This window comes from Sebastes umbrosus, chromosome 13 (genome assembly GCF_015220745.1).
Source record: "Sebastes umbrosus isolate fSebUmb1 chromosome 13, fSebUmb1.pri, whole genome shotgun sequence".
In the NCBI taxonomy this organism is placed as follows: Eukaryota; Metazoa; Chordata; class Actinopteri; order Perciformes; family Sebastidae; genus Sebastes; species Sebastes umbrosus.
The window spans coordinates 9,221,834-9,247,249 of record NC_051281.1 but is presented as its reverse complement, the minus strand read 5'-3'; the positions used below and the strand labels follow the sequence as shown (position 1 = coordinate 9,247,249).

General features: G+C 40.5%; 1 protein-coding gene across 1 annotated transcript; it reads right to left on the bottom strand.

Annotated features, from left to right (window-relative positions):
• Positions 1-1,158: 1,158 nt before the first annotated feature.
• On the bottom strand, positions 1,159-23,429 carry nxph2a (neurexophilin 2a). Its single transcript, XM_037788821.1, has 3 exons — positions 22,572-23,429; positions 22,123-22,276; positions 1,159-3,918 (listed from the first exon to the last, which is right to left on the bottom strand). The coding sequence occupies exons 2-3, from the start codon at positions 22,165-22,167 to the stop codon at positions 3,172-3,174; spliced, it is 792 nt and encodes a 263-aa protein (XP_037644749.1). The 5' UTR covers positions 22,168-22,276; positions 22,572-23,429; the 3' UTR covers positions 1,159-3,171.
• Positions 23,430-25,416: the final 1,987 nt, after the last annotated feature.

Here is a 25,416-nt window from a genome sequence, read left to right as displayed (position 1 = left end):
GCAGCTCTACTTCATTTAATATTATTGGTTTGAACACCACTGATACCTCCTAAAAAATTTCCTCGAGAGGTAAATGCAAATTTCCCTCATAGTAAATTGTATATGAGAATACACATACATTTGTAAATTAGTGATTTTAATTGATTGTCTTATTGATAACATTTTTATGTAGACGAATATATATATATTTTTTTCAATTAATACATCCACAGAGCTTTTAGAAAAGTGCAGAATAATAGTATGGCTTTTCCTGAAAAAAATGAAAATGATTGTGAATTGTGAGAGTAGGGACGATATCATCTGTCAATTTCAGCTTACTACAGATTTATCGGTATCCGCGTATATGCCAGTGTTTGAGGTAATTTAAGAACAGTGTCAACATAAAAATGTTTGCCACTTTCAACTGCAAAATGTATGTCTTTAATAACCTAATTTAAAAGGTCTCTATCAGAAATGACATGTCATTGGTCCAAAATGAATGTTTTGTTTATCTCTGGAAGATATCTGACGTTTGATTCCCACTTCTAACAAGGCTTGTGAGCCAATAGTAAAACAATGTCAGTATCACGTGGTATCTCTGGGTTGTCAGTTAGTGTAGAAAAAACAGATAAATGGCTGAGATTGCTGGTAAGCGCCTGGCAACGAGTTGTTGTGAAGTAAATGCAATGGATCGGGGGAGGGAGAATGTGACATCTAATGGCTGAATGTTATCAATTGTGCCTTTAATTGTTAGATCAGTGTATAACATGAGCAATTAGCAATTTGAAGTAATTTATTATTTGAGTGTCTAATAATATCACCATTGAAAATCATGAACTATATGTTAACATTCCCCTCAGGAGGATTTGGATGTGTGCAGCAGGAAAGCCTGGTGTGACTTGACGCCTAAGGAGTGGGTGCCTCTCACCCTGATCAGATAAGAGTAATGGAAGCGATGAAAAGACCCCTGTCTCTGATGGCCACAGCAAAATGGATGTGCTCCCTGAGGTGTACCTCTGGTATCATCCACGCCTGTGGACACAGATTTATTGCCCATTAAAAAGCTACACTGAAATGTACCTCTTAAAATGGTGTGTTTATCCCGTCGAGGAGTCCTTGTAGGAATGAAACGAGACAACCGTGAGCACCGACGGGCTCGGTGCGACAACACGCTGTGAGCCAAGTTCAAATAAGGTTTAATGCCATAAAAACCTAAATTGATCTTTACAATTTCAGTTGAACAAAAATGAACCCCGGATAAAATCAAAATATTCCAAAAATGAACATTTGTACTTACACTATACAGACAGCAATGCTCTTTTTTGTTCCTATGTTACAGGGGAAACTGTTGAAACAAGATTAAGCAAGCAGGAAATCAAAATAGGTACAACCTGCAAGGATTACAAAAATTGGAAATCAAAGCAATCTATAACTATAAGCAATAAATATGACATCTATCTACATGATATCGCCGAACAAACACCAAAAGTAAGGAACAGTATACTTATTGATATATTTCTCTGGAAAAAATTATTGACATTGTTTACTTTGGAGTAAACACGTTTAGTTTTAGAGTTACACGTTAATACACAGCATTTTGCACGAAGGAGTAGAACTAAAACATCAACATAGACCAACTCGGATTTAGTAACTTCCTTATCATACACCTCTCCTCACGTGTGACAGGATCATTTACAGCTGATGGGGAAAGACATGAGATACAGCAAATCAAGAAGGAAATAATTGCCATGTGGTTAGTCGGTGGCACATGCCCTAGTCTAAAAACCCGGCGCAATCAACACAATTTATAACATTTCTTGTGTTGATGGTTTTCAACAGAACATTTTTTAAAGTGATTGCTAAGTCAAAGCACATTTCACCGTTTACTACAAGACTGGATGTTATCCACTTTTACACAAAAGTCAGTCAACTTAAATCTGCTGTACAGTTGGGAAATGTATGACATTTTCAAATGTAGCTCCCACTTCTCATTAAAATTCCAGACGGATTTTTTTTTTTTTTTTTTTTTTTTTGCTTTTGGTTTCTCCACTCTTGGTGTTAGGTAAATGAAATTTCCCAGGCTAATTAAAGCCTATTAAAGACAGGTAATGTCAGGGCTGGTGGCAGGACCATGACAAAGTGCTGATAATTGTCTGCCAGACTCACTAAATCCACCTGTCCTGCAATTATCGCTTCCACCCCCCCTCCCTCCTCTCCTGACACATTAATCCACCGCGGGGCCCGCTCGGCAGGCTGATGCCTCAAAGTGCATCCTGCAAACACAGATGTTGGATTTCAGGCTAGTTTAGCATACACATGCCTTATGATGAGTGCAGCAGAACACATTTTAAGGAGCATACGAGGCAGCAGCCAGGTTATACAGGGATGGGTACCTACATATATGTGTAATAATGATTTATGATTGGATGATCATTTTTATTTTGTCATGGGCACATAATCAATTCACTATTCCAATCCCTATAAGAGGAAGATAATAATATAGATTGTGAGCCCCCTATTAATTATTCAGAGCTACTTGAGAGCCATTGATCAAGCTAATCTGAAATATTAGACACTGTCCTGTCTGTGTTAACAGGTACAAATGGATATTAGCTTCACTTCCAAGGCAATGAACAGATCATTTGGAGTAATCAGTCAATATGTAGCGACGTTTCAAATGTGAAATATCTAATTTTATGCCCTGTCGAATAACAATTCAAACGTCTTGGTATTGTACTTATTAACATGATTCAAAGTCTTGTCATATTTCATCCCGTAACTGTATTTAAATGAGGTGAGGAAATTGTTTGGCGTCAATGCAGCACTGGCACAGAAGCCAGCGATGCGCCTCCAACTGGGAGGCTCCTTTGCCTATGGTCTAGCCTTGAAGAAAACATCTGGACATCATGCTAATTGGTTTTAAGGAGAACATGTGCTGTTGTGATGGGGAGGAGTTACCCAGGGTTGGTAGCTAGCTCTGAATCCCAAGTCAACCCCTAAAACCAAGTCCCTGAACACCTAACTATCTCAAAATCTGCATATACAAAAGTTTTTTTTAACAATGCATCAAATCCCTCCAGAGTGTGTCCCATTATAAACTGCATTTCCTGCAACATGTCTCAGGTATTTAGGGACAAGGAGCTTAGAGGTTGACATTTACAGACAAAAGGTTGATGCGCACTAACAGCTAGATCATCCTGTGGAGGAGTAGGGTGTGTCACTATGGTAGTTGTAGTCAGGGCATACCTTCTGCACCAGTTTGTAGTCTACACTGTAAAAGGCTATATAGATGCATATGACTTTGAAGGGCTTCGAGCACAGCCAGGACACGTGGCTCTGCGTCTGCTCCTGATAGCACACCTTGGACGGGTCGAAGCTGCACAGGGCAGTCTTCTTGTTGCGGTCCGTCTTCTCGTACTCGATGCGACAGTTGAACGATTTGGTGTCTTTGGTCTCCAGCGTGGACTGCTGGGCGATCTCAAACTCCACCACCTTGGAGGGCGGCACCAGGCTGACCGACACGTTGCCCAGGCCCGTGGAGTTGTGGCGGAAGTAAACGCTAAAAGTGCCGTTCCCGTGGTCCACGATCTTCCCCGTGATCAGCAGGTTGAGCTTAACAGTCTTGATGTTGGAGTGGAAGTCCCCCCACCCGAACATCTTTTTGAACTTGCCAGTCTTGACGATGGGCCTGCGTTTAGTTCTGGCCTGTGCACCCTGAGCATCTGTCTGGTTAGATAACCAGTCCCAGAAGTCCTCCATGTTCTGTAAATATGTAATTTCCCTCATGTTGCTCTTGAACCCGGGGGAGCCCCTGGCAAACAAACGCAGGGGGTTGAGGATCCGCGGACTGGCCCCCGTGGGAGAAATCCTCTGTTCGTTATCACTCTCTGCCCACTCGATGAGCTCTGTGGCTCCTCCGTGCACTTTCCTGCATGTGACCTTCAGAGAAAGCAGAGCAAAGGTAGATAGAAAAACAACATTAAGTGACATATTTTAAAACATATTTTTTCATTTCTAGTTTGTTCAAAGAAAGTAGGCTTACAAAAAAAGCACAGACCAGACATATTCAACACTGATTGACAATTTATCTCTGGTGATTGCACTGTAAAAAAAATAATAAAAACTCCACAGCAGCAGTTCAGCACAAAGGATAAAGAAAACAGCACTACAGCACTGAAAACAGAGAGGGAGAAAAATCCCACAGTGAACATGGGGCCACCCACTTGTCACACAAGTTAAGATTTACTTTGGGAAACGCTGAACTACAGCAAAGGTACCCTTGGGAAACATTTTGTTTGGTAAACCAAAGCATTACAAGTACTTCAAACAGATGCTGGCACTTCAGTAAGACTGCAGAAGGAGTTCTCAGTCCTTGAAAAAAATAGCATTTCATTGAGAATTAAAAAGCGCAGCATGGCCGCTTGATTCCTTGGCACAATAAAATATATTGAAGGAATCAAGTTGCGTTGCTGAACTTTTTGTACTTTCAATAAAACTTTTCTCTTGCCTTGTTATTCACTCATTGTCAAATTTAGTTTCATATGCAGTGTCCATCAATTAGACTATATCTGCCAGATACTGGATGCAGGGACAAACGGCATTGAACCGTAAACTATATAAAGACTATATAGTACACAGCTGCCAATTATGACGTCTCACCGCCTTTTTGTAGCATCAAATAACTAATTAAAACCAAACTTATCAGAACAATTAACACTTGAACATACATCAGGGTGATAAGAACTACCTAAAACGACAGAAACCATTTTTGGGAAAAATGTATTCAACGTGTACTTTGACTTTTTAGTTTTCGCTTTTGTTCCATTTGCTAACATGGAGGGGGCGGGGTTTATGACCTATACTGCAGCCAGCCACCAGGTGGCAATCAAGATGTTTTGGCTTCACTTTTGGGGCGCTGTCATGTCTTCAATCTTTATATACAGTCTATGCATTGAACGACAAAACAGCATTCAACTGCTTATCAAAATACTTGTGAACATAGATGCTTATAACTGCTTATATCCCAAAATTCTCACAAAGACAAAGGCTACAGCCTACAGAACATTATAAACAATACAATCTTGGTTATTTACAAAGGAAAAACATGCAAGCAGTGCTATCTTCTTCCTGAAGTTAAAGGAATAGTAGTACACTTATTCACTTTCTTGCCAAGAGTTAGATGAGAAGATTGATACACTGTGCGGTACACGGTTAATTTAAGGCTTTGGTGAGTAATTGGTTAGCTTAGCTTAGCTTTGCACAAAGACTAGAAACAAGGGAAACCAGCTGCTGCATGGTGGTAATTTAACGTGTGATCTTCTCGCCTGACTCTCAGCAAGAAAACAAATAAGAGTTTTTCTCAAAATGTCAAACTATTACACTTTAAACTCAAATCTAAATTTCGTAAAAACTGATTTTTTATAATCTGCACAACGTACGACACATTCAACCTTTTTTTCAACTTGCAACGTTTAACTGACTTCACCATTATTTACACAATGAGCCTCACCTGTCAGTTTTGTAACATTTGACATTAATAAACAATAAAAATGTTCTATTTAAGCCACTGGACTGGCAACACTGATCAAAGCAAACAGCCTGTTGTCTTAAACGTCAGTAGACAATCCCTTATTTATAGGATGTTAAGGATGCTTGTGTGTGTTGGTGTGGTGGCCGAGGATGCTGGCAGGCCTGCGCAGTACAAAGTGGGCATTCCTTCACAGCAACCGGGATGAAAAAGAAAGGGGGTGAGGTTGGTCAAAGGAGTTTGGATTAAGAAAGAGAGGCATTTTTGGCAAGTGTTAACGGCTGTTATATGTGTTCCCTGTGCTGTTGTTCCTTCTCCCTCTCCAGTAGCTCTGCCCAGGTGTGCTGCATTGCTCAACGAGGTGCACCTGGCCTGAGAAGGAAGTGCTTTAAAGCTCCATCTGCCAGCAGCAGAAGGGAGAAGCCTCTGGTGTGAGGACTGCTGGTCATGCTGCCTCTCAGCCTACAATTTTGTATAGTCTTCTTTGTATGTCTTTGTTAAAGGGGACCTATGCTTTTTCTGCTTTTCCCCTTTTCCTTCAGTGTGTTATACGTTTTTTTGTGAATGTAAAAGGTCTGCAGAATTACAAAGCCCAAAGTTCACGCCAAAGGGAGTAACTCTCCCCCACAGAAACACTGCTCCTGAACTGCCTGAAATGCCTTGATTGAAGTCCTGCCTTTTCTTCCGTAACAAGGTGATGTCACCAAGTAACACATTTTGGCTAGCAGCTAGTTTGGCACACCCTCAAACAAAGCTAGTTAGAGCCAGTAGGGGCAGGAGCTCAAACAGAGTGAGGAAGTGCTGCAGCACAGCCGGTATGACAAAAAAATTATGTGTTTTTGGGACATTACTGCATGTAAACATGTTCTAGTTGAAACCCAAAATACACCGTATACACCTAAAAATAAGCATAATGGGTCCTCTTTAATAAATCCTATGGATCTGAGTGTTTTAAAGGTGTCATCTGTGGTTGATTTGGATCAGTGGTGTAGTATTGTTCTCCCCAATAGGGCTGTCCAAGGGTGGGGCGTAACAGAAAGTACAGTATAACCCCAAGCTATATGTAGTTGCAGTTCCAGTAGTTAAGCACACCAAAATGGCATTAATAGCAATTTTATTAAATGAATCGCTAGTAACACCAAAGATGAGTGAAAAATCAAGAAATAACAGCCCGCTTTCATTCCCAGTGCGTTAAAGAAACAGAGGCTTGGTCACGGCTGTCGGCGTTCGGTATACCGCCACACAAGGCACCCTTTAGCGCCGGCATGAAACACACCGGGCGTTCCATTAACTATAATGTAAACCCATCCGCAGCAACAGCAAACACTCAGAGAGAGTGCGCCGGGTGTGTGGTGTTTTTAGAGTGAAAAGACACATGCAGGGCGGGAAGGAGGGGAGGTGGAATGGTCCAACAAACACAAGGCTTGTGTCCTGTCCTGTGCATTACGTTACAATCAACTGTTCGTTTGTGTCCCGTGTTCACAATGTTCAGTGTCATTTTCACTGTACAAACGCAGTAGTTTTAAGCCCAATCATGTATTTCTTTCCTAAGCCTAACTTTAGTGGTTTTGTTGCCTAATCCTAAAGTGACGTCAACAGTAACTCTAGTGGTTTTAATGCCAAAAATGAAGTGATGTGTTGAGAACATGTTCGTATGATTAGTAGCACCAAAGATGGTGAAAAAAAATCAAGAAATACGCAACGCAGTATTGGGGAATCATTTTGGATACAGCTGGGCTCATATTAGCATAAAGCTACTAATATTTTAGAACGACTTGTCAGATTACGTGACAATGCAAATCCTCTGGACTTAACATGTTAGCAGGTCTCCCATCGGCGGTGCTATTCTTAGACACCCCTCCCGTGCATATGAACTTTAGCTTGTAATGGTTCCCAACAATAACACAGGCTTCAGTATGGCAAAGCATGTGCTATAAGTGCTAATCCAGGCGCAGCAATGAACTGTGATCCCCGCTTGTGCCTCAAAGCCTTTTAGCTTCAGGAGCGATTCCTGGTCCACTTCAGATAAAGCTTTAATAATTCACGGCAATAAGCTTAGCTAGTTTTATTAGTAATTAGTAGTGCCGGCTTTCCCCAGGCCCGGTTGTAGGGATCACTGAGAGAAGCAGATGTTGAAAGCACTGAGCAGCGGCTGTTTGAATTCTCACTGAGCTGCTGCTGCGTACTACTTCCAGACTAATTATAATTTCGCTGTAAGCCTAACTGAGGCACATGTGTACAAAGCTAACAAACTAGGTCTGTCTGCTGCAATTTGTTTTGTCACACTCACATTCCTATAAAGCTTTCTATTCGAAATGTAAAGGGGGGCTACATTTCTTATGTTGTGCGACTGTGTGTCTTATAATTAGAGCTTTTCTTTACCGCTTATGTCCCAAGCAGGACGTAATGGTTTGGCCATCTGGATATGTAATGTGAAATCAATGTGTCTCCCACGGACAGTGAGCCTGACCCATCCATTAGCCCTCACGGTGCTTAATTAAGACAGTTGCTCCCTGTAAACATGGATGAATGAGGCAACACTGGAATAATGTCCTTCCATAGTCATTTAATCAACCAGTTCCAGTGGCAGTATTCCCTCACTGATGCTGCCACTTAGTAATACCTCGTGAGAGCTCAGCTGTTAATTTGATTTGACTCTTACAACATCACAATAACAGGCGACGCTGAACATAAAATCTGCGGGCTCCCAACAGGAACATTTCCTCGCTGCTGTGTGAACAAGGAGGACGTAGCACCCGTCTTCCCACCAGCAGCCCGAGCTGCTATATCCGTTACACATTGAGCGTCATGCTGCGCAGCTTAAGAGGTGAAACCAAATTTTGTCTTTCAGTGTAAATCTCAGGTGAGCTTTGTATGGGATGATTATAATGGAAATGAGAGCGGAGTTTAAGTATGATGAGCAACTGGGGAAATTGCTGTGACAACAAGGGGATCAGCAGAGGGATATCTAATACTTATATGCCCCGAGAGAGATGAAGCACTGGGAACTTGAAAGCTTGCACTGACACATAGGCTTTGGTTTCCCTCGCTGTCTCCCTGCACACCAGCACACACACACATACATTTAACGCACCTCGTTCATTTAGGTGGAAGTCTCTTAAAAAACAGACTAAAGGAATCCGAGTTTTTGTACGAGACGCTGTGAGAGAAAAAAAAAAGAGGCAAGGTCTGATGAAGGAGAATCTACAAAAGCTTAATTAAGATTTCTTAATCGGTGCTGCTGTGCTAGAGGCGTTTCAGGGCGACTTGAAACAAGACATTATTATGATAATAACTGCAGACTTATGGAGCTGAAAACACCAGACCTCATTTCAATAGCACTAGTGGCAAACGTTGTGGATATATGTCTGTGTGCTTCTTCCTTTTCCTGCATGTCCAAAACAAAAACACAGAGAGGTGCATGAACCTCACAGCCCCAAGCAGAGATATTACATCTATATACCACAGCAGCCAAATGTATACGTGGCTTATAAAAGAGTAATGAAGCAGCCTTAAACATAGAGGTGGGCGAACTATAAATGCTGAATAATGAAATCTGACAAACAATATAGAAGATGCTTATGGTGGATGTTTCCAGTTGATATTTCTTACATTTATTAATCATCATTTTGCACTAACGGGTAGAGTGTTGCTGTAATTTACAATCCGTAATCTCAGGACCAAAAACAAAGTGTTGCATTGTGAGATTGTTTGCAAAAAAGTTATGTCATATAGGCCAGGTTATGAATTTTAAACCTTCAAATAAATTCAGATGCACAATTGGCTGTAAGTAAATATAGCGGATTAATGAACAAAGAAGAAGATCATGAACAACAAAATTCTCAAAGTTTAAGCTGTCATATATTGGTTAGCAGATATAAATTACCTATACATCTCCAGCCTTTTATCTTACTTCACAAGCAATTATTGCATCTCTTTTTTTTTATGATGTCGGAAGTACATTTACAGCTGCGTACAACTCTCTGCACCTTGGTTGTGGGATTAACTGCAAAGTAGAAGAAGGTGCCTCCTTCATTTTTAAGGTCTTTTCACAAACTGCCTTGAAGAAAACCTGTTAATGTTGCATAAAATCTGACTTCAGCCTTTGAAGTGAAGTATTTCATAGACATTAAACAGTATGGGCTGTGTGATTCTCCTTTAAAGGGGACTTATGATGCTTTTATGCTTTTTCCATTCCGTTAGTGAGTTATATCGTTTTTTGTGCATATAAAAGGTCTGCAAAGTTACAAAGCCCAAAGTCCACGCCAAAGAGAGTTACTCCCCCCCACAGAAACACTGCTGCTGAAACACCTTGCTTGAAGTTCCGCCTTTTCTTCTGTAACGTGGTGATGTCACCAAGTATACATTTGCATAACACCTGCCTAGCTGCTGCAGCACAGTCGGTATGAGAAAAGTAAAGTGTTTTTTGAACATTAAAGCATGTAAACATGTTCCATGTTCCAAGTATGAATGAATGCAATGAGCACAATAGGTCCTCTTTAAAATACTACTGTTATATGTTTCTATGTATTTCCATGTATGTATCAGTTTGAAATTGATTTTATTTGCAACAATTTAAAATTGTATTGTATCATAAGGAGCTTAATAAATGTCCCCAGTATAGTTCAACGTTCGTTTGTAAAAGCTACATCCTTACGCCACATGCAGCCTACAGTATATTTGATTTAATGTTGTGTCAATCAATACTATCCAGAGGTATTAGTGGAAGTTAAATACTGACAGTGGTCTGGGCAGCAGCGAGCCACACACTGAGTCAGGATGGATCAGCCTCGACATTCATCTGTAATGAGCATTATGGAGCTGGCTGCCTGCTTGTCCCGTGGGTAGACATATCTTTTAGAGGCCTGACATAAAGGTAATTGCCACAGTGACCAGAACTAGCCTCTAGAAAGTTATTAAGAAGCCAGTGACATCTGGCTTCTGGATCATCTGAAGAGATGCCATTAAAATGCATTTGCGGTGAGCAGCCGGCGACATTGTGCTCGGCTGTGATGGGTTCTGGGCCGCGGGCGAGGCTGCAGCGCTGTTTTGATGCCGACGATGGGATCTCTCTCAACCTGGCATGGTTGACAACGTGGCCCCCGCTCATGATCTGCTTTTCTGTCTTTTTTTGTGTGTTCTGTGTGAGAACATCCTCATCACCAAGTTCCTTGTATCAGTCAGCAAAAATAATCTTTTTTTTCCAGCACATAAGGTTGGGATATGCGTCTGGGGGAAATTGGTTTCAGGCATCTTCCTCACAATAAACAAAATGGGCAATTAACCTGCTCATCAGTGCAAGCGGAGCTGTTCCAATGATGCACTCCACTGTTCTTCATGGATTTATCTGTGCAAATTGACCTCACTTTGGTGGTGCAATTCATTTCTCTGCTAATTTTCTGTGTCTGAAGCTTCATTAACTTGATGCACTTCCGCGTAGTAAAAACCTGGACGTCCCACGGAAATTACACCGGCTTCACCACCGCCTATATTGCAGCACAACACCTGCCGTATTAGAGTTGCTCAGCCGCTATACTGCTAGCATTAGACTGACGGATTGACTGCAGCCTCTAGCTTTCAGGCATCCAACATGACAAGCGGCTCCGCTCACATTAAAACCATTCTCAATCCCCTTGCCCCACGTCCTTCCCCAGCCATCCTCCTCCTGATGTTACGGGGCATATCATTTGTAATGATTCACACCCAGAGCCGGTTCCAGGAGAGAAGGCCCCGGAGGCGCTTAGGCAGCCCAGAGCCGGGAGTCTACACGCTGCCGAAGAATAGATTGGTGCTCTGATCGCTGGAACAGCCTCACGCTCCAGAGCCATCACTTTTAATCAGAGGCCGTCCAGGGAAACACATGGCAGGTGCTTCAGCTCTGTGGTGGATCGCAACAGCAAATCCACACCGGGGGCACCTTACCAATCACAGAAGGCTATGGTTAGTGTGTGTGTGTGTGTGTGTGGTGTGTGTGTGTGTGGCATATCTACTCCCCTCCAGTATAATCCTTTCGGCCATTACCACCTGACCCCTGCGAGAATGAGACAGACCACAGCCTCTAATATCTTAACACTCCTGCTTAAGATGTTATGGAATTTGTGGCTCATCATTTAACATTCTTGGGATAATTTGTGGTAAATATTAAGCGCAGCCAGTATCTCATGTATTATTACATTTTGAGCCTAGTAAGAGTGAGATATATTTATTTTCTTATTACTAGGGCTGGCAAAGTTAACGCAATAATAGCGCAAATTCGTTTTAACAACACTAATTTCTTTAACGCATTAACGCAATCGATCTTTCAGAGGTTGTAGCGGGCTCAGTTTTAAAGGTAGAGAAAAGATACTGGCATCATATGGAACTATAAAACACGAGGAATCCGCTGGTACCAATCATGCCATACTTATTGTGAAGGAGGCTAAATAACGAAACTTGCGCTACATTTTGAGAGGAAAAACTGGCATGGCCATTTTCAAAGGGGTCCCTTGACCTCTGACCTGTGAGCATTTCTGGACAATATTTGTCATTGTTTTGTGTTGTTAATTGATTTCCAATAATAAAGGGTATTAAATACTTGACAAAGCTCCCTTTAAGGTAAATTTTGAACAGATAAAAATTGATTAATTAATAATGAATCGTGATTAACTATGGACAATCATGCTATCAATCACAATTAAATATTTTAATCGATTGACAGCCTTACTTATTACATCATATATACCATACAATGCATATATATGTGGTTGTGCAATGGTCACGCCAACCTTCGAAGGCCTTAAAACTCACCCTGTCGACACCTCTGTACGTTAACACCAAAACCGGCTTCTCACTGTCTTAACATCTTGTAGAGGTGTTGATGGTGAGAGGAGAGGGAACTGTGAGCTCTAATGAAAGTGGTGCTGACGTTTTCATTACTATGATCACCAATTCTGCATCTCTCCACAGTAGATAGATTCCACCTCTTACTGTTGACAGATGTGCTGGAAAAACCTGAAGAGCGTGCATCACATTGTCGTCATGAAACATAACATGTAACAAGCGTACTAGCGCTATCACAACACTCAGGTAGAGGAGAGGTGAGGAGGCGTCCATTATCAGAGGGAGTGAAATTAAAAGCACAAGCTGTTAACATCAAACTGCGCACAACATTGGTGTAATATTTTTTGCAAATTTGGTGTCTTGCATCACATTAAATGCAATCCACTCCACATTAAAGGTGCGATGAATACTGTTACCAACATTATCTAATGAGACAAGTTTATCTCATGATGACTGCCGAGGAATATCAGTCGCTCCAACGCCATCCAGCCACACAGTAAAACATAAACTAAGCCTCGGGGCTCGGTATGGTGTGCGATGATCAAATACAGTGTAACGCAAGCCTAAAAATTAAGCAGGCTAATGGAAATATTGGAAATTGCTAGAATGAATTAAAATAAGACACTACAATTTCCTACCTACTGTGATTCATTATCAATGTTTGAAATGTATTGTTTTCTTTCAGCAGTATTGCCAGATGATGAGTTTTATGTCAGCAAGCATTCATCTTGTAGAAGTGTCCTTGAGCCATGCAGGTGTGTTCCATTACTGCCATACTATATAGTATGCCAGAAAAAGATTTAGTATGTCCCAATACATAGTATGTCAATATCTATGTAAATGCAGTATGCCAAAAATACCAGGATGTATTACTGCAGCCGGTCGCATTCTCCTCATTCTAGTACAGTATGTCCCAATTGTATGCATACTGCATGCAACAGTACGTAATTTGTAAGGGAAGCTGCAGTAAAAGTAAAAAAAGAAAAAAGTATATAATTTGGAACGCAGCAGCTCCACAGCTGTTGATCTGACGCTGTGCCTGACCTCTGACCTCTCTTGCGGAGAAGTTAAAAGACAATGAAAGACTTGATAGAGAGCAAGAGCTCTAAATACTGCCAACAGCCTCCTTCAAGAATTTGTTCCTTTTTTTTTTTAAACAACAAACAGTGTAGGTGAGCAACATACACACATGGTCAAATTAAACAACATTTGGTAACACTTCATTTTATAGGTCCACAAATTGCATGGTAATAAGGTGATAATTAGCATGTGACCTATTTGAAATTTCTTTGGAATTACTGCCAAGTTACCCCAATATTTACCTCAAATGTATCGAAAATTACTTTATTATAAACATTATCTCATAATTGTTTGCTAAAATAGCATATAATCGTTAAAATAGGGCCCTTGAGAAGCGGCTGCGCGCTGCTCTTCATCAGAGGTGGAAAACTAAAACTGATAGAAGACACTTCTGATCAGGCACAAATCTCACCGTTGTTAGCTAATGTAATGATTCAGGGAGTTTTTTTGAGAAATTTCAAAGAAGTTATTTCCTAATTATTATCTATTTATCAGCAGCCATGGAGTCCCATCAAGTCCCAAGTCAAGACAGCCAAACTTTTGATACATTTGAGGTAAATATTGAGCTAATTTGGCAGTAATTCCAAAGAAATTTCAAATAGGTTACTTGCTAATTATCACCTAATTACCATAAAATTTGTTTAGTGTTGCCCATCTTTCTCATACTGCTATCCCAGCATGAACACAAACAGACAAACAATAAAACACAAAGTGGAGAAATTTGCAATAACTGCTAAATGCTTAGTGAGCAAATGAAGCTCATTCTACAGGCTATTGCTGCTCAAGGAATTATAAATATGCTTGTCTCTGTCCATGCATGTCCTGATTTTATTCTGACTCAAATACAGAATGTCATGAAGTTATAATCCACATGTAGCTCATATATTAAACTAAAATGAACTGAATGTTTAGGAGCCTGTCTTTGCACACATGTTGTGGCAACATATTATGTGTCTGCTCATGTCACTCAGAGCGGCTCACATCTTATGATTAGCATAAATTACAGCAAGTAACATAACCCTCCCGTGGCTAGCATAAATCCTACGATGTGACTTATTAGTCATGTTTATATAGTGTCAGTGTTTTTCTGTTCCTGCTCAGTCTCACCATCCTCTCCTCCCAGCAGCCGACACTGACTGAAATCATGCCTTATTTGGACATTGGTGGACTTCTATTTGTTTTCGTAGTGAAGCATTTAGAGAGTATTTCTCTACAGGAGGCAGTACACTAAACTGCACAAATCACACACAATTACCTCAGCTGCAGCGCGGAAGCTGCCAAGACACAATTGCAGAAACGTGTTTCAGTGTTTCCTATATAAACAGGACAAATTACAGGAAATTATGCCGCATTTAGCTCCGACCTCGCTGACATATTTTGTTTGGATGCTAAGCAGCATCTCCTGTTAGAGCATTCCTACCAAGAGCTCTCAAAGTATTACATCAACTCAGCCGCCTGCAACATAGGAACTGGTCTAAAATCACCCTCACGGCTTTCATGTCATCTGCATCATCTATTTTTCTGTTGGGTAAAATAAAGATATTTTGACAAATCTTTTTGCAACAGAAATCTGTTAGACACAAACATTTTCCATCAGTGTCGTAATGCAGAGAAAGTTGGAGTTAAATAGGTGTCAAAAATGCAAGGAAACCAGGACATACCTTGTGTAAACCTACCACAACTTACAGGCGACCGTACTTGAAGCAAACCAGTGCCAATACTGCACAGCTGTTGTTGTCTTACTGCTTCAATATTGGGACAGCTCGTCCCAATTGTCATTTCAGACTGTTGTTGTTGTTACTGTTAAAATACTACTGCTGATACTACTGAAATACTTATACTGCCAAAACAGCACTTCTACTACTGAAATGCTCCTACTAATACTACTAATTAGATTAGATTAGATTAGATTCAACTTTATTGTCATTGCACATAGTACAAGTTTTGCATCTAACCAGAGTGCAAACTAGTAAAGTACTGTGGTAAGTAATCCCATATCATCCCATCCCTATCCTGCACAGTACCTGTGTAAATGTACTCAGTTACATTCCACAGCTGTTTGCAGCTGTTTAAAGCAAGAAAGCTATTTAATGGTTGCAAAAATCTAGGATGCAATGAACTATTTATTTCTCAGTAACCTTTTTTTTATAGATCAAGGAAGAGAGCTTTATGATTTTGTGAACATTTACTGTGGATCCAACGCTTTCCTTGCATGAAAATCAATAAAAATCAAAAGTCACAATTTACAATAGTGTGCCTCCATTCTCCACCTCCATCAGTGGCGAGGCCCGGCGGGTGAAAATCGGGTGTGGGAAATTTAAATGCAGTGATGATGTCAGATGTTCAGAAAGTGTTGGCAAAGATCCCACTAGGAGAAAAGAAGGAGAAGAAGAAGAAGAAGAAGAAGAAGAAGAAGAAGAAGAAGAAGGAGAGCGAGGAGGGGCTCTGGGACGAGAGCCTCCAGGTAATCTGGATACTTGTGTTATCTCAGCACCTGCCACATGTGACAGCAGCAGCAAAGCCCCTGAACACTTCACTTTTAGGCAGGCGTTACCTTTCAACGCATCATCAGTTTCATAATCCCCTTACATGGTCAGAGTGCCAACTCCAGTGCTGGCTCCTGACACCTGCAGCACACCTCCGACGTCTGATAGCAGGGATTCAGGAGGATAATACCACAAAAGCACGTTGGACTCAGTGTAATTATCATTCTCTTGACCAATTTTTAACACCTTCTACTTTGTACAACAGTGGTAGTCATGCTTGTAAAACTGCTCAGCTAATACTCGAGGAGGCACGGTGTGCTTCAGGGTGCCAGTTTTAGTCTTTCATCTCAGGAAGACGTAATCTAAATGTTTCTCTCACTGAGCTTTCTGTGTGTGACAACTTCAATTTTGTGTTTTCTTCTCTTCACATCCACCGCTGCAAATGATACAGGTGTTTTATTAAAAAAATGTTTTCACTTGATTTGCTCTAACGTACGTCCGCTAAATGTGACAGAGCAAATGTTTCTGTTCTCAGAGCAGATTGCGCCTCGGCTGATTTCACAGCAACAGCTGCCTTTGAAGAAGAAACAAGAGTGGGGAAGACGTTGCTTCCTTTCTCTCCGAGTGGCTCTGAAGACAGGTACTTCACAGGAAATACACAAAGACAGAGGGGAGCTGACAGTGCTTTGTTAGGGCTGGAAATGACAAGCTGGAAAAGAAAGGCCTCAAAGCCCGGAGGCAGAGGAGAAAAAATGCAAAAAAAGTGAGAATAATCAGAGAGGAGATTTATTGTGCTTATTCAAAAGCTGTCACACCTTTTTTCCTTTTACAGGAAAGCAACACAGTTTTAATTAAAGAGGTCAATCATTTTTCCCGAGCTCTGACATGTGGTGTGATTGCCTTCTCAGAAGCACCAAACAAGGTGGTAATTAAGAACTTTACATGTCAGGGCAACAGAGTCTCACGGCAGTTCGTGAAATAGTCACGAAATTTAATCTATTTGAATCCTTTATTATTATTCCACAATTTCTGACACACGTGTCAATTTTCAGTCTTTTCAAAATAAAACTACTTAGTAAGGTTTAGCAAAAAGATGGACTTAATTAGGCTTAAGCAACAAAACTACTTAGTTAGGTTTAGGTAAAGATTGTGATTTGGGTTAAAATAACACCAGAAAAGCCGTAAATTAAATACGGAAGTTATGTGACAAAAACTACTTAGTTAGGTTTAGGAAAACATCGACTTGACTTGGCTAGGTTTAGGCAACAAAACGACTTAGTTAGGTTTAGGAAAAGATTGTGATTTGGATTAAGATAACACCGTAAGTGCCGTAACTTAAGTACGGAAGTTGACAAAAACTACTTAGTTAGTTTAGGAAAAGATTGCGGCTTGGTTTAAAATAACTCTGGAAAAGCTGTAAATTAAGTACAGAAGTTATGTGACAAAAACTACTTAGGTTTTGGAAAAGATCTATGCACCGTTCACCACTATTTATTGTACTTCCCGGTTTACAATTATGTGGATTACGGAAGAATTTAGTTTGTGCTGACATCACGAAAAAAAAAAAAAAGGCAAATTTGTTTCTATGTACACAAATCAATACATTAAATTGTGTGACTATTTCTGAGGGTGTTTGGGAAGAGGCAGAAACTTTGCTTCTGTGCCTCTGGAGTCGTGGTTTTATGTGACGACGCGGCTGATCGTGATGTATTTAAACATAAACAGAGAACTCGTGGCTGAACAGCAACAAGACAGCTACTGCAATATTTGATTTAATAAAAGACAAAGTGACACCTTGATTCCTCAGACAACATTCCATCATCATCCACAGACACAATTCAGACAAAACACCTGCAGTATATGAACTGATCTCTTTTGTTGCGGCACAGCGGTGGAAGGCGATGCAGACAGTAAAAAGAGCTGCTTAACAGCGAGGTTGTGCTTCAGAGAGTGTGCTGGATGTTTCTGACCCTGCAGAACGGTAATGACAACGCTATAAGGTAGCGGAGCCTCCAGATCCAACACTGCCTCGGGCTGCACATCGCCCATAAAAATTCATAGCTGTGGACCAAGAACAGGAAACTCAAAATCATATTAAACATAATGTTTCCTGCACCAGAGCCCGCCACAGTGGGTGCGACTGCTCAGAACTTCACTAGTTCACATCACGAGAGAAGCTGGGGGGGAAGTAATCACGCTGCTCATAATTGTTTGAGTTAAGTCTTTAATGGTCCATCCAGCAGCCAGATTATGGTCATTGTCGATGCAAAGGGCAATTGTGTCACACCTATCAATCATTTGGAACTTCTCTCTTTTCATTCCAGGACCTTTATCATGGATTTATTGCCAGCGCGCACACAATTATGATTGATGATTGGAAAAGGAATAGGTTGCAGGGCTCAATGCAGTCGATACAACCTGTAGTAGCTGCGAGATACATTTGAGGGATTTAACGCGCAGGAATGGCAACCTTTTCCTTCAGAGGTCTGAGACGACATACAGGCCGAGGACTGCAAATGCCACAGACACTATTGTTTATGAGGGATTATCTAGTCAAGCCTTCTGGCTGGAAAGATTGTGACCCCAATATGAGCGCAGATACACATCAGCACCATGTAAGAGCTCAAATGATTCCTGGAAGGACCGTGCATGCATACAAGGCCCCCTTCACTCCGTCAATCCAATGTTTAATCACTTCCACAGACATTTCTACTGGCCTGCCTGCCGTTTTCTCTCATATTTTTCTCTCTCCACCCAATTTCTCTGCTGGGTTTTTGAAGACTTAAGTTCCACTCTTTTTTTTTTTCTCTCTTTCTTACAAGGCAAATCCTGGGAGAGGTTGATGTGAAGACCAGGCAGAGCAGGGATGTGAAGAATATAAACACAATTTTTTTTATTGTCCAGAGGGAAAGGGGGTGGGGGGGTTGGGTGGTGGGGGGGGGTTGGGCGGTGGGGTCTGTAAAAGAGACGAGGACCTTATCACAGCCCAGCAGCTCTGTAATTCGCCGCCATGATAAAGTGGCAGCACGGAAAACCTTACAAGGCTGGCACAATCCAAAGACGGATTAGGTTTTTCTGACATAAGCTTCCTGAAAAACTAATCAATCAGCCCATGCAGCATTATCAGAAGCGTGAGATTAAAGAGCTGCTCCTAATCCCCCCACTGTACATTTTATTACTCTTCCCAGTGTTAGTTGCCTTTAAATATACAATAAATAAATAATAAAAGCAAACCTAATTGAGCGTGGGGAAGGGGAAAAGGGTTAAAGAGCCCTTAGAGAGGGAATTTATGTAGAATTTGTGTTTTGTTATGAAGACAGGGATAAAACTGTTGTCCTTGCCAGAGCCCTTTTCTGACTTTGAATAGAGACTCGGCGTCTCGCTCCGGCACTGCAGAGAAAAAATACAATCTTTTACAATAACATTAGCGGCTAAAGCTGAACCGCATCGACTTCGACTTTCTTGTTATTTCCCACTTTCATGAACAGATAAATAATCAGGCGACTACATGTTAATAAATTAATAAATAACTGTTGGAAGTTAATGCTAAATCCTTTGGGGAATGACTTGTAATCCCTTAAATCAGTGCACATCAAAGTTGCGGGGATGAACTCCGAGCGTGTAGCGGATCCAGAGGACAAGACGCGTCCGGCTTTACGAGTAACCAGCTAAGCTTTGTCTCTTTAATGCGTCACACCCTTCTTATGAGGATGCTCGGTCCGAACCGAACTGGGAGGCGTTTACGCTAACACAGGAGGTAGATATACATTTAACACCGCCGCTGATCCTCCTGGCATGGGCCACATAGATGCTTTGTCGTGACATAGCATTACCAAAGAGCTCTCACCCCGGCAATAAAGGCGTAATAGACCTTGTCAACGTCTTCTCACACTTAATCCCGAGCAGCGTTGGAAAAACCCACTTTCCCTGCATGCAATCTGCGGGGCAGGACAGGCGGCAGAGAGCAGTGGCTCTCAAGTATGTTTTTATCTTCATCTACATTGTTCTGCTGTCATTGCACACGGGATAACTGCAGCAGATGTCATGGGGAAGAATGGATTCTCCCAGGATGGCTTTGACCCTCTTATTTGTCCCTGGGGTATGGCACAGATGCTCGGGCCGGGGTTACATTTTCACCGTTTGATTCATGCTCTGGGTACTTTCTGTAACGAGTGTGTATGAAGACGCAAGAGGAAAAGAAAAGAAGAAAGTGTTTTGGCTTCTTGTGTTGGGTGATGCGGCCACAAGTATGTGAGACTAAAGGCTGCTACAGAGTAGACACTGAACCTCTACTTGAAACGATGAAAATGTACCCTTTTGGTGGTGCAGTTGTCTGAGGTGCATCCTGTGACGCCATGGGTTGAAATATCACCCCAATCACATCATTACAGTCCTCACAGCAAACTAGACAGACTAAGAAAAAAGTTGTTTGCAGCTCAAGAAGTTTAATGCCCATTTCATGCTTTCATGCTTGGTATTTAAACATTTTCTCCCCCTTTGGAAGGTGGGGGAATATTGATAAGGGCCAGTATGTCCCCAGTCAGACAGCGGTGGGTCTGCTGGGAGGGAAGAGCCACTGAGGCATATGAAGAGAGCCTCTCCAGGGAGGTAGCCTGTCTCTCTCTCTATCTCTCTGGAGGCAGAGCTCCCAACAGGCACAAGGCCGATTACAACAGCAGCCGGAGCAGACAGCACTGCATCTGCACAGTTCAAGGCTATCTCTAAAGAAGCCCTCTTTTGAGGATGGCGCAGATGTGAAGAACTTCTTCAATCACATGGCATTTTCTGTTCATGTCTGATCACGGCAAGAGTCCGTAAAGCAAGGATGATCTCGATAAAACCCACACACACACACTGAAAAAAAAAAAAAAAAAGACCTTTATATTTCCCTAAAGCTTATGATCTTCCTTTGGAGAGCTTATTCCTGCAATAATAACAGATTTAAACTACAGAAAGATTCTGTCAAGAAGCTTTAGGCAATGAATCTCTGGTAAATGCTAATAATTTCACATGTAGTCACATTGTGTAAGTCATAAAGGAGGAACAGCGCAGGCTTTGAAAACCTGTGGGTTCTGCAATTTTCACCTATTGTTCTCAGTTGTCTCTTTTTTTTTTTAGTACGGCGAAGACACTTCGCAGGTGTCGAGGGTTCAACACAGAGGTCAAACCTTGTTCAAGCCCAGGAGCAAAATAAATGAAAAGGATTGCTAACCACAAATATCATGTGATATAGCTGAATAAATGGATAGACAGTTGGTTTATGTTAGTTTCGCTGAGCCATAAGTGACAGAAGCAGGACACCAAGGCCATAATATAATACATAATAACACAACACAATGAGAAAAAACTATAAACTCTGCAAGTAAGCACATCAGTAAATGCTGGTATATATTCAGTGAATATTAAATTTATTTTTTTAAACTACATGAACTCCACTTCTCAATTAATACTGCATCTAATGTAGTACTGCAGAATTGTTCATTAGAATATAATGAGCATTATGCTCACATTAATGTAATGTAAATGTTCTGTATTATTGTACAAATATAAATGCACTAATATTTATTTTTATATCAAAATATTTGCTAAGAAGTCACAATACCAAACATGAAAAATGCTATTAGGGGAATTAACTGCATATTATATTATACATTATGTCTATTGACAATGTCACAGTCTGTTCTGCAAAATTAAATCCAATCAACTCTATGTCTCTAATTTTTTTTTTTTTTTCATAAGCTGCATAAATGATTTATGACCATATTTGTAGAGGTGATGAGGTACAATTTATCTTAATAAATGTTTAAAAAATGATGTCTATAAAAATAGGGTATTTTGGTATTTTATTAAATAAATTCAAATAAGACAAATCAAGCTTATTTCCTGTAAGACTTCATGAGTTCATGTCTACTGATGAGTGTGACTGTGTCCAAATTTATTGAATTGTCATTTGTCATTATGTGGTGATTAATTGATAAATCTTACATTGCATGGGCTATATGATGCAGATTTACAATAACTGACAAATCAACAAAATATATATACATAAATATATAAAACTTTTACTGAGACAAACAAATATCTTGTAATTCAGCAGAATATTAATAATAAAAAAAGCAGACAGCACATTAAAGCCACTTCCTGTCTCTAACTTTCTCTTTAAAGCCTCCTTTAGTCACACACACACACACATATTTCTACATATTCTCATCCAACCATCTCACAGCTCACCTGGTGCAGGAGGAAAAGAAACAGGAATGTTTGCAGAGCTCTCATCTTCTTTGACTTCTCGGTTTTTTATTCAAAATGAGCGGCGCTTTAAATCCTCTCTGGAAGATTTGGAGAGGAACAGACGCACATGCTGCTGAAGCATTGCTGTGATCACCTGCGAGAAAAGTGGAAATATATTACCATCTTAAAACCCCTTCATTATAAATGTGGGAGGATTTGACAATTGTCAAAATGTACAATTATATAAAGCACAAATGTCATATTAAATCACTCTATTTCCACAACATCTCTTACTAAAAGGCAGGAAAAGGGTATTCAATATATACCTACACAAATATACTATGAACTGTGCTTATCTTTGACCTGTTAAAATCTATTATTGCTTGGTACTTTTTCCTCATTTGCCCACAATCTTATATCTTTAGAAGAAAATAAAAACTTTCTCTTACCTTTTTTTTTTTTTTTTCAAATGCAATACCTCACTTAGTTGCAATCATCCTTGTTCAATCCAGGAAAAAGAGTCCTAAAATCCTCTTAAACGCCTCCGTGTCTCAGGATGTTGAGTGGATTTTCCCTGAGCAAGTGGGACACTTTGGTGTTTCTCTACAAACAAACGACTACATGCAGTAGAAACACTCCTCTAAGTTGCGAATCGAGCCGAAACCGAAATAAACTGGACACTATATTTCCCCCTGCAGCAGGTATTAGCCTAATGAAATGACGATGCAGTCAAGTCAGACAAGCAGTCCGCTCGATGTGCGCTCCTCTTTCAGCTCGACTTGATCTCACTCAGTGCGCAAAATCCTCCGCTGCGCGTCTGGAGACTCCAAGGTCGGCGCGCATCCGAGCAGAGAGTCAGAAACCAAAAAGATCTGTGAAGTCTCACTCTCTCCGTCTAGGAGACAAGTAAGAGGCTGGATGTCACTGTTATCACGTTTTGTTCAGCAATACGTCCACGAGGTTAACCCTTTAAACGTGTACGCTATAGTGGTAGTTTTCACTGTGTTTTTATTTCTCACGTTAGAATAAACGTATAGCCAAGGCTGCTCTATGTTCTTGAAGATCTGTAAGAATGCACATACAACTTTTTATTATGATTTTTAATATGACACAATAGTGACTTCCAACTTGCAAAACACAATCATATCAACAGGGCTTTTTGAATGATGCCAGTAAAAAAACAAAAAAACAAAAACAATGGTGAGTGATCTTCATTTGAAGTCTCACTCTCTCCATAGGAGACAAGTAAAGAGGCTATGGAAAGCTGTTTGAGCATTTATTCCATATCCTTGATATCAGACATCAGTGTCCTCCACTAGTTCGGTTTTTGTCAGCACTATAGTTGGACATTTGATCGCACTAGTTGGACATTTTGTCTTACTAGATTAACAAAAACTCTTACTAGTCACTGTTTTTCAGCAACTAGTGGCACTTTTATCCAACTAGTTCCAACAGAAGCCTTACTAGTGAGACTGCACCACACTAGTAGGACCAAAGCCCAACTAGTTAGCTTTTTGACGCACTAGTGGACCTCTGGACCCAACTAGTAACGCTGACAGTCTTACTAGTTAACTAGTAAGCTGCAAAAGCTTTGATATGTTAACTAGTAAAGGACATATTCACCTCACTAGTTAACTAATGAATGGCAAAATGCTCACTAGTTAACTAGTGAAAGCCTTTTTGACCTTACTAGTTAACTAGTAAACATTTTGAGCCTCACTAGTTAACTAGTGCTGGAAATTGTAGGTCACTAGTTAACTAGTGAGGTGAATATGTCTTTTACTAGTTAACATGTCAAAGCTTTTGCAGCTTACTAGTTAACTAGTAAGACTGTTGGCGTTACTAGTTCGGTCCAGAGGTCCACTAGTACGTCAAAAAGCTGACTAGTCGGGCTTTGGTCCTACTAGTGTGGTGCACAGTCTCACTACTAAGGCTCCTGTTGGAACTAGTTGGATAAAAGTGCCACGTGTCACGTTAGAGTAAACGTAGCCACGGCTACTCTGCACCCGGTGAGATGTTCTTGAAGATCTGTAGAATGCATACACACAACTTTTTATTATGATTGTTAATATGACACAATAGTGACTTCCAATTTGCAAAACACAATCATATCAACAGGGCTTTTTGAATGATGCCAGTAAAAAAATAAAAAATAAAAACACAATGGTGAGTGATCTTCATTTGAGAAGTGGCTGAGGCAGCAGTACTGACCACACAGTGCAGACAGCAAAAGGTCAAACGTTGTGCTGCTGATGGCTACAAAGGCAAAAGCATGTTCTACTGTGAACCAGACTGGGATTTAAGGATCCATGTGACTTTGGCACCACCATGTGGTTACAGCCAAACACCTCACTTTACTAAGAGGACTTTAGTTAGCAGTGTGCAGATGTAAAAGTTAATCAGTTCATACTAGGGCTGTCAATCGATTGAAATATTTAATCCCACATTTAATTTTATCTGTTCAAAATGTACCTTAAAGGGAGATTTGTCAAGTATTTAATATTCTTATCAACATGGGAGTGGACAAATATGCTGCTTTATGCAAACGTATGTATATATTTATTATTGGAAATCAATTAACAATGCAAAACAATGACAATCATTGTCCAGAAACCCTCACAGGTACTGCATTTAGCATCAAAATATGCTCAAATCATAACATGGCAAACTGCAGCCCAACAGGCAACAACAGCTGTCAGTGTGTCAGTGTGCTGACTTGACTATGACTTGCCCCAAAAACTGCATGTGATTATCATAAAGTGGGCATGTCTGTAAAGAGGAGACTCGTTGGTCCCCATAGAACCCATTTTCATTCACATATCTTGAGGTCAGAGGTCAAGGGACCCTTTTGAAAATGGCCATGATAGTTTTTCCTCCCGAAAATGTAGCATAAGTTTGGAGCGTTATTTAACCTCCTTCGTGACAAGCTAGTATGACATGGTTGGTACCAATGCATTCATTAGGTTTTTCTAGTTTCATATGATGCCTCTAGCTTTATAACCTCCGGAAGATTGATTGGATTAATGCGTTGAAGAAATTAAAAACGAATTTGTGTTAACACCTTATCATCGCGTTAACTTTGACAGCCCTAGTTCATACTTAAACCTATACTGCAAAATTTGACCATGTATATTTGCCTAATTATTAGTTAAAATATCTCATAACACTTAACATAAAATACAATCACCTAGGGACTTGTTTTTAGACAATGTATCTCTTGGAAAAAGAAATACTACTTTTGAGCATGACAAGCATTACAAACTGGTGAAATATAGCTCAAAATTAGTTTTCCAA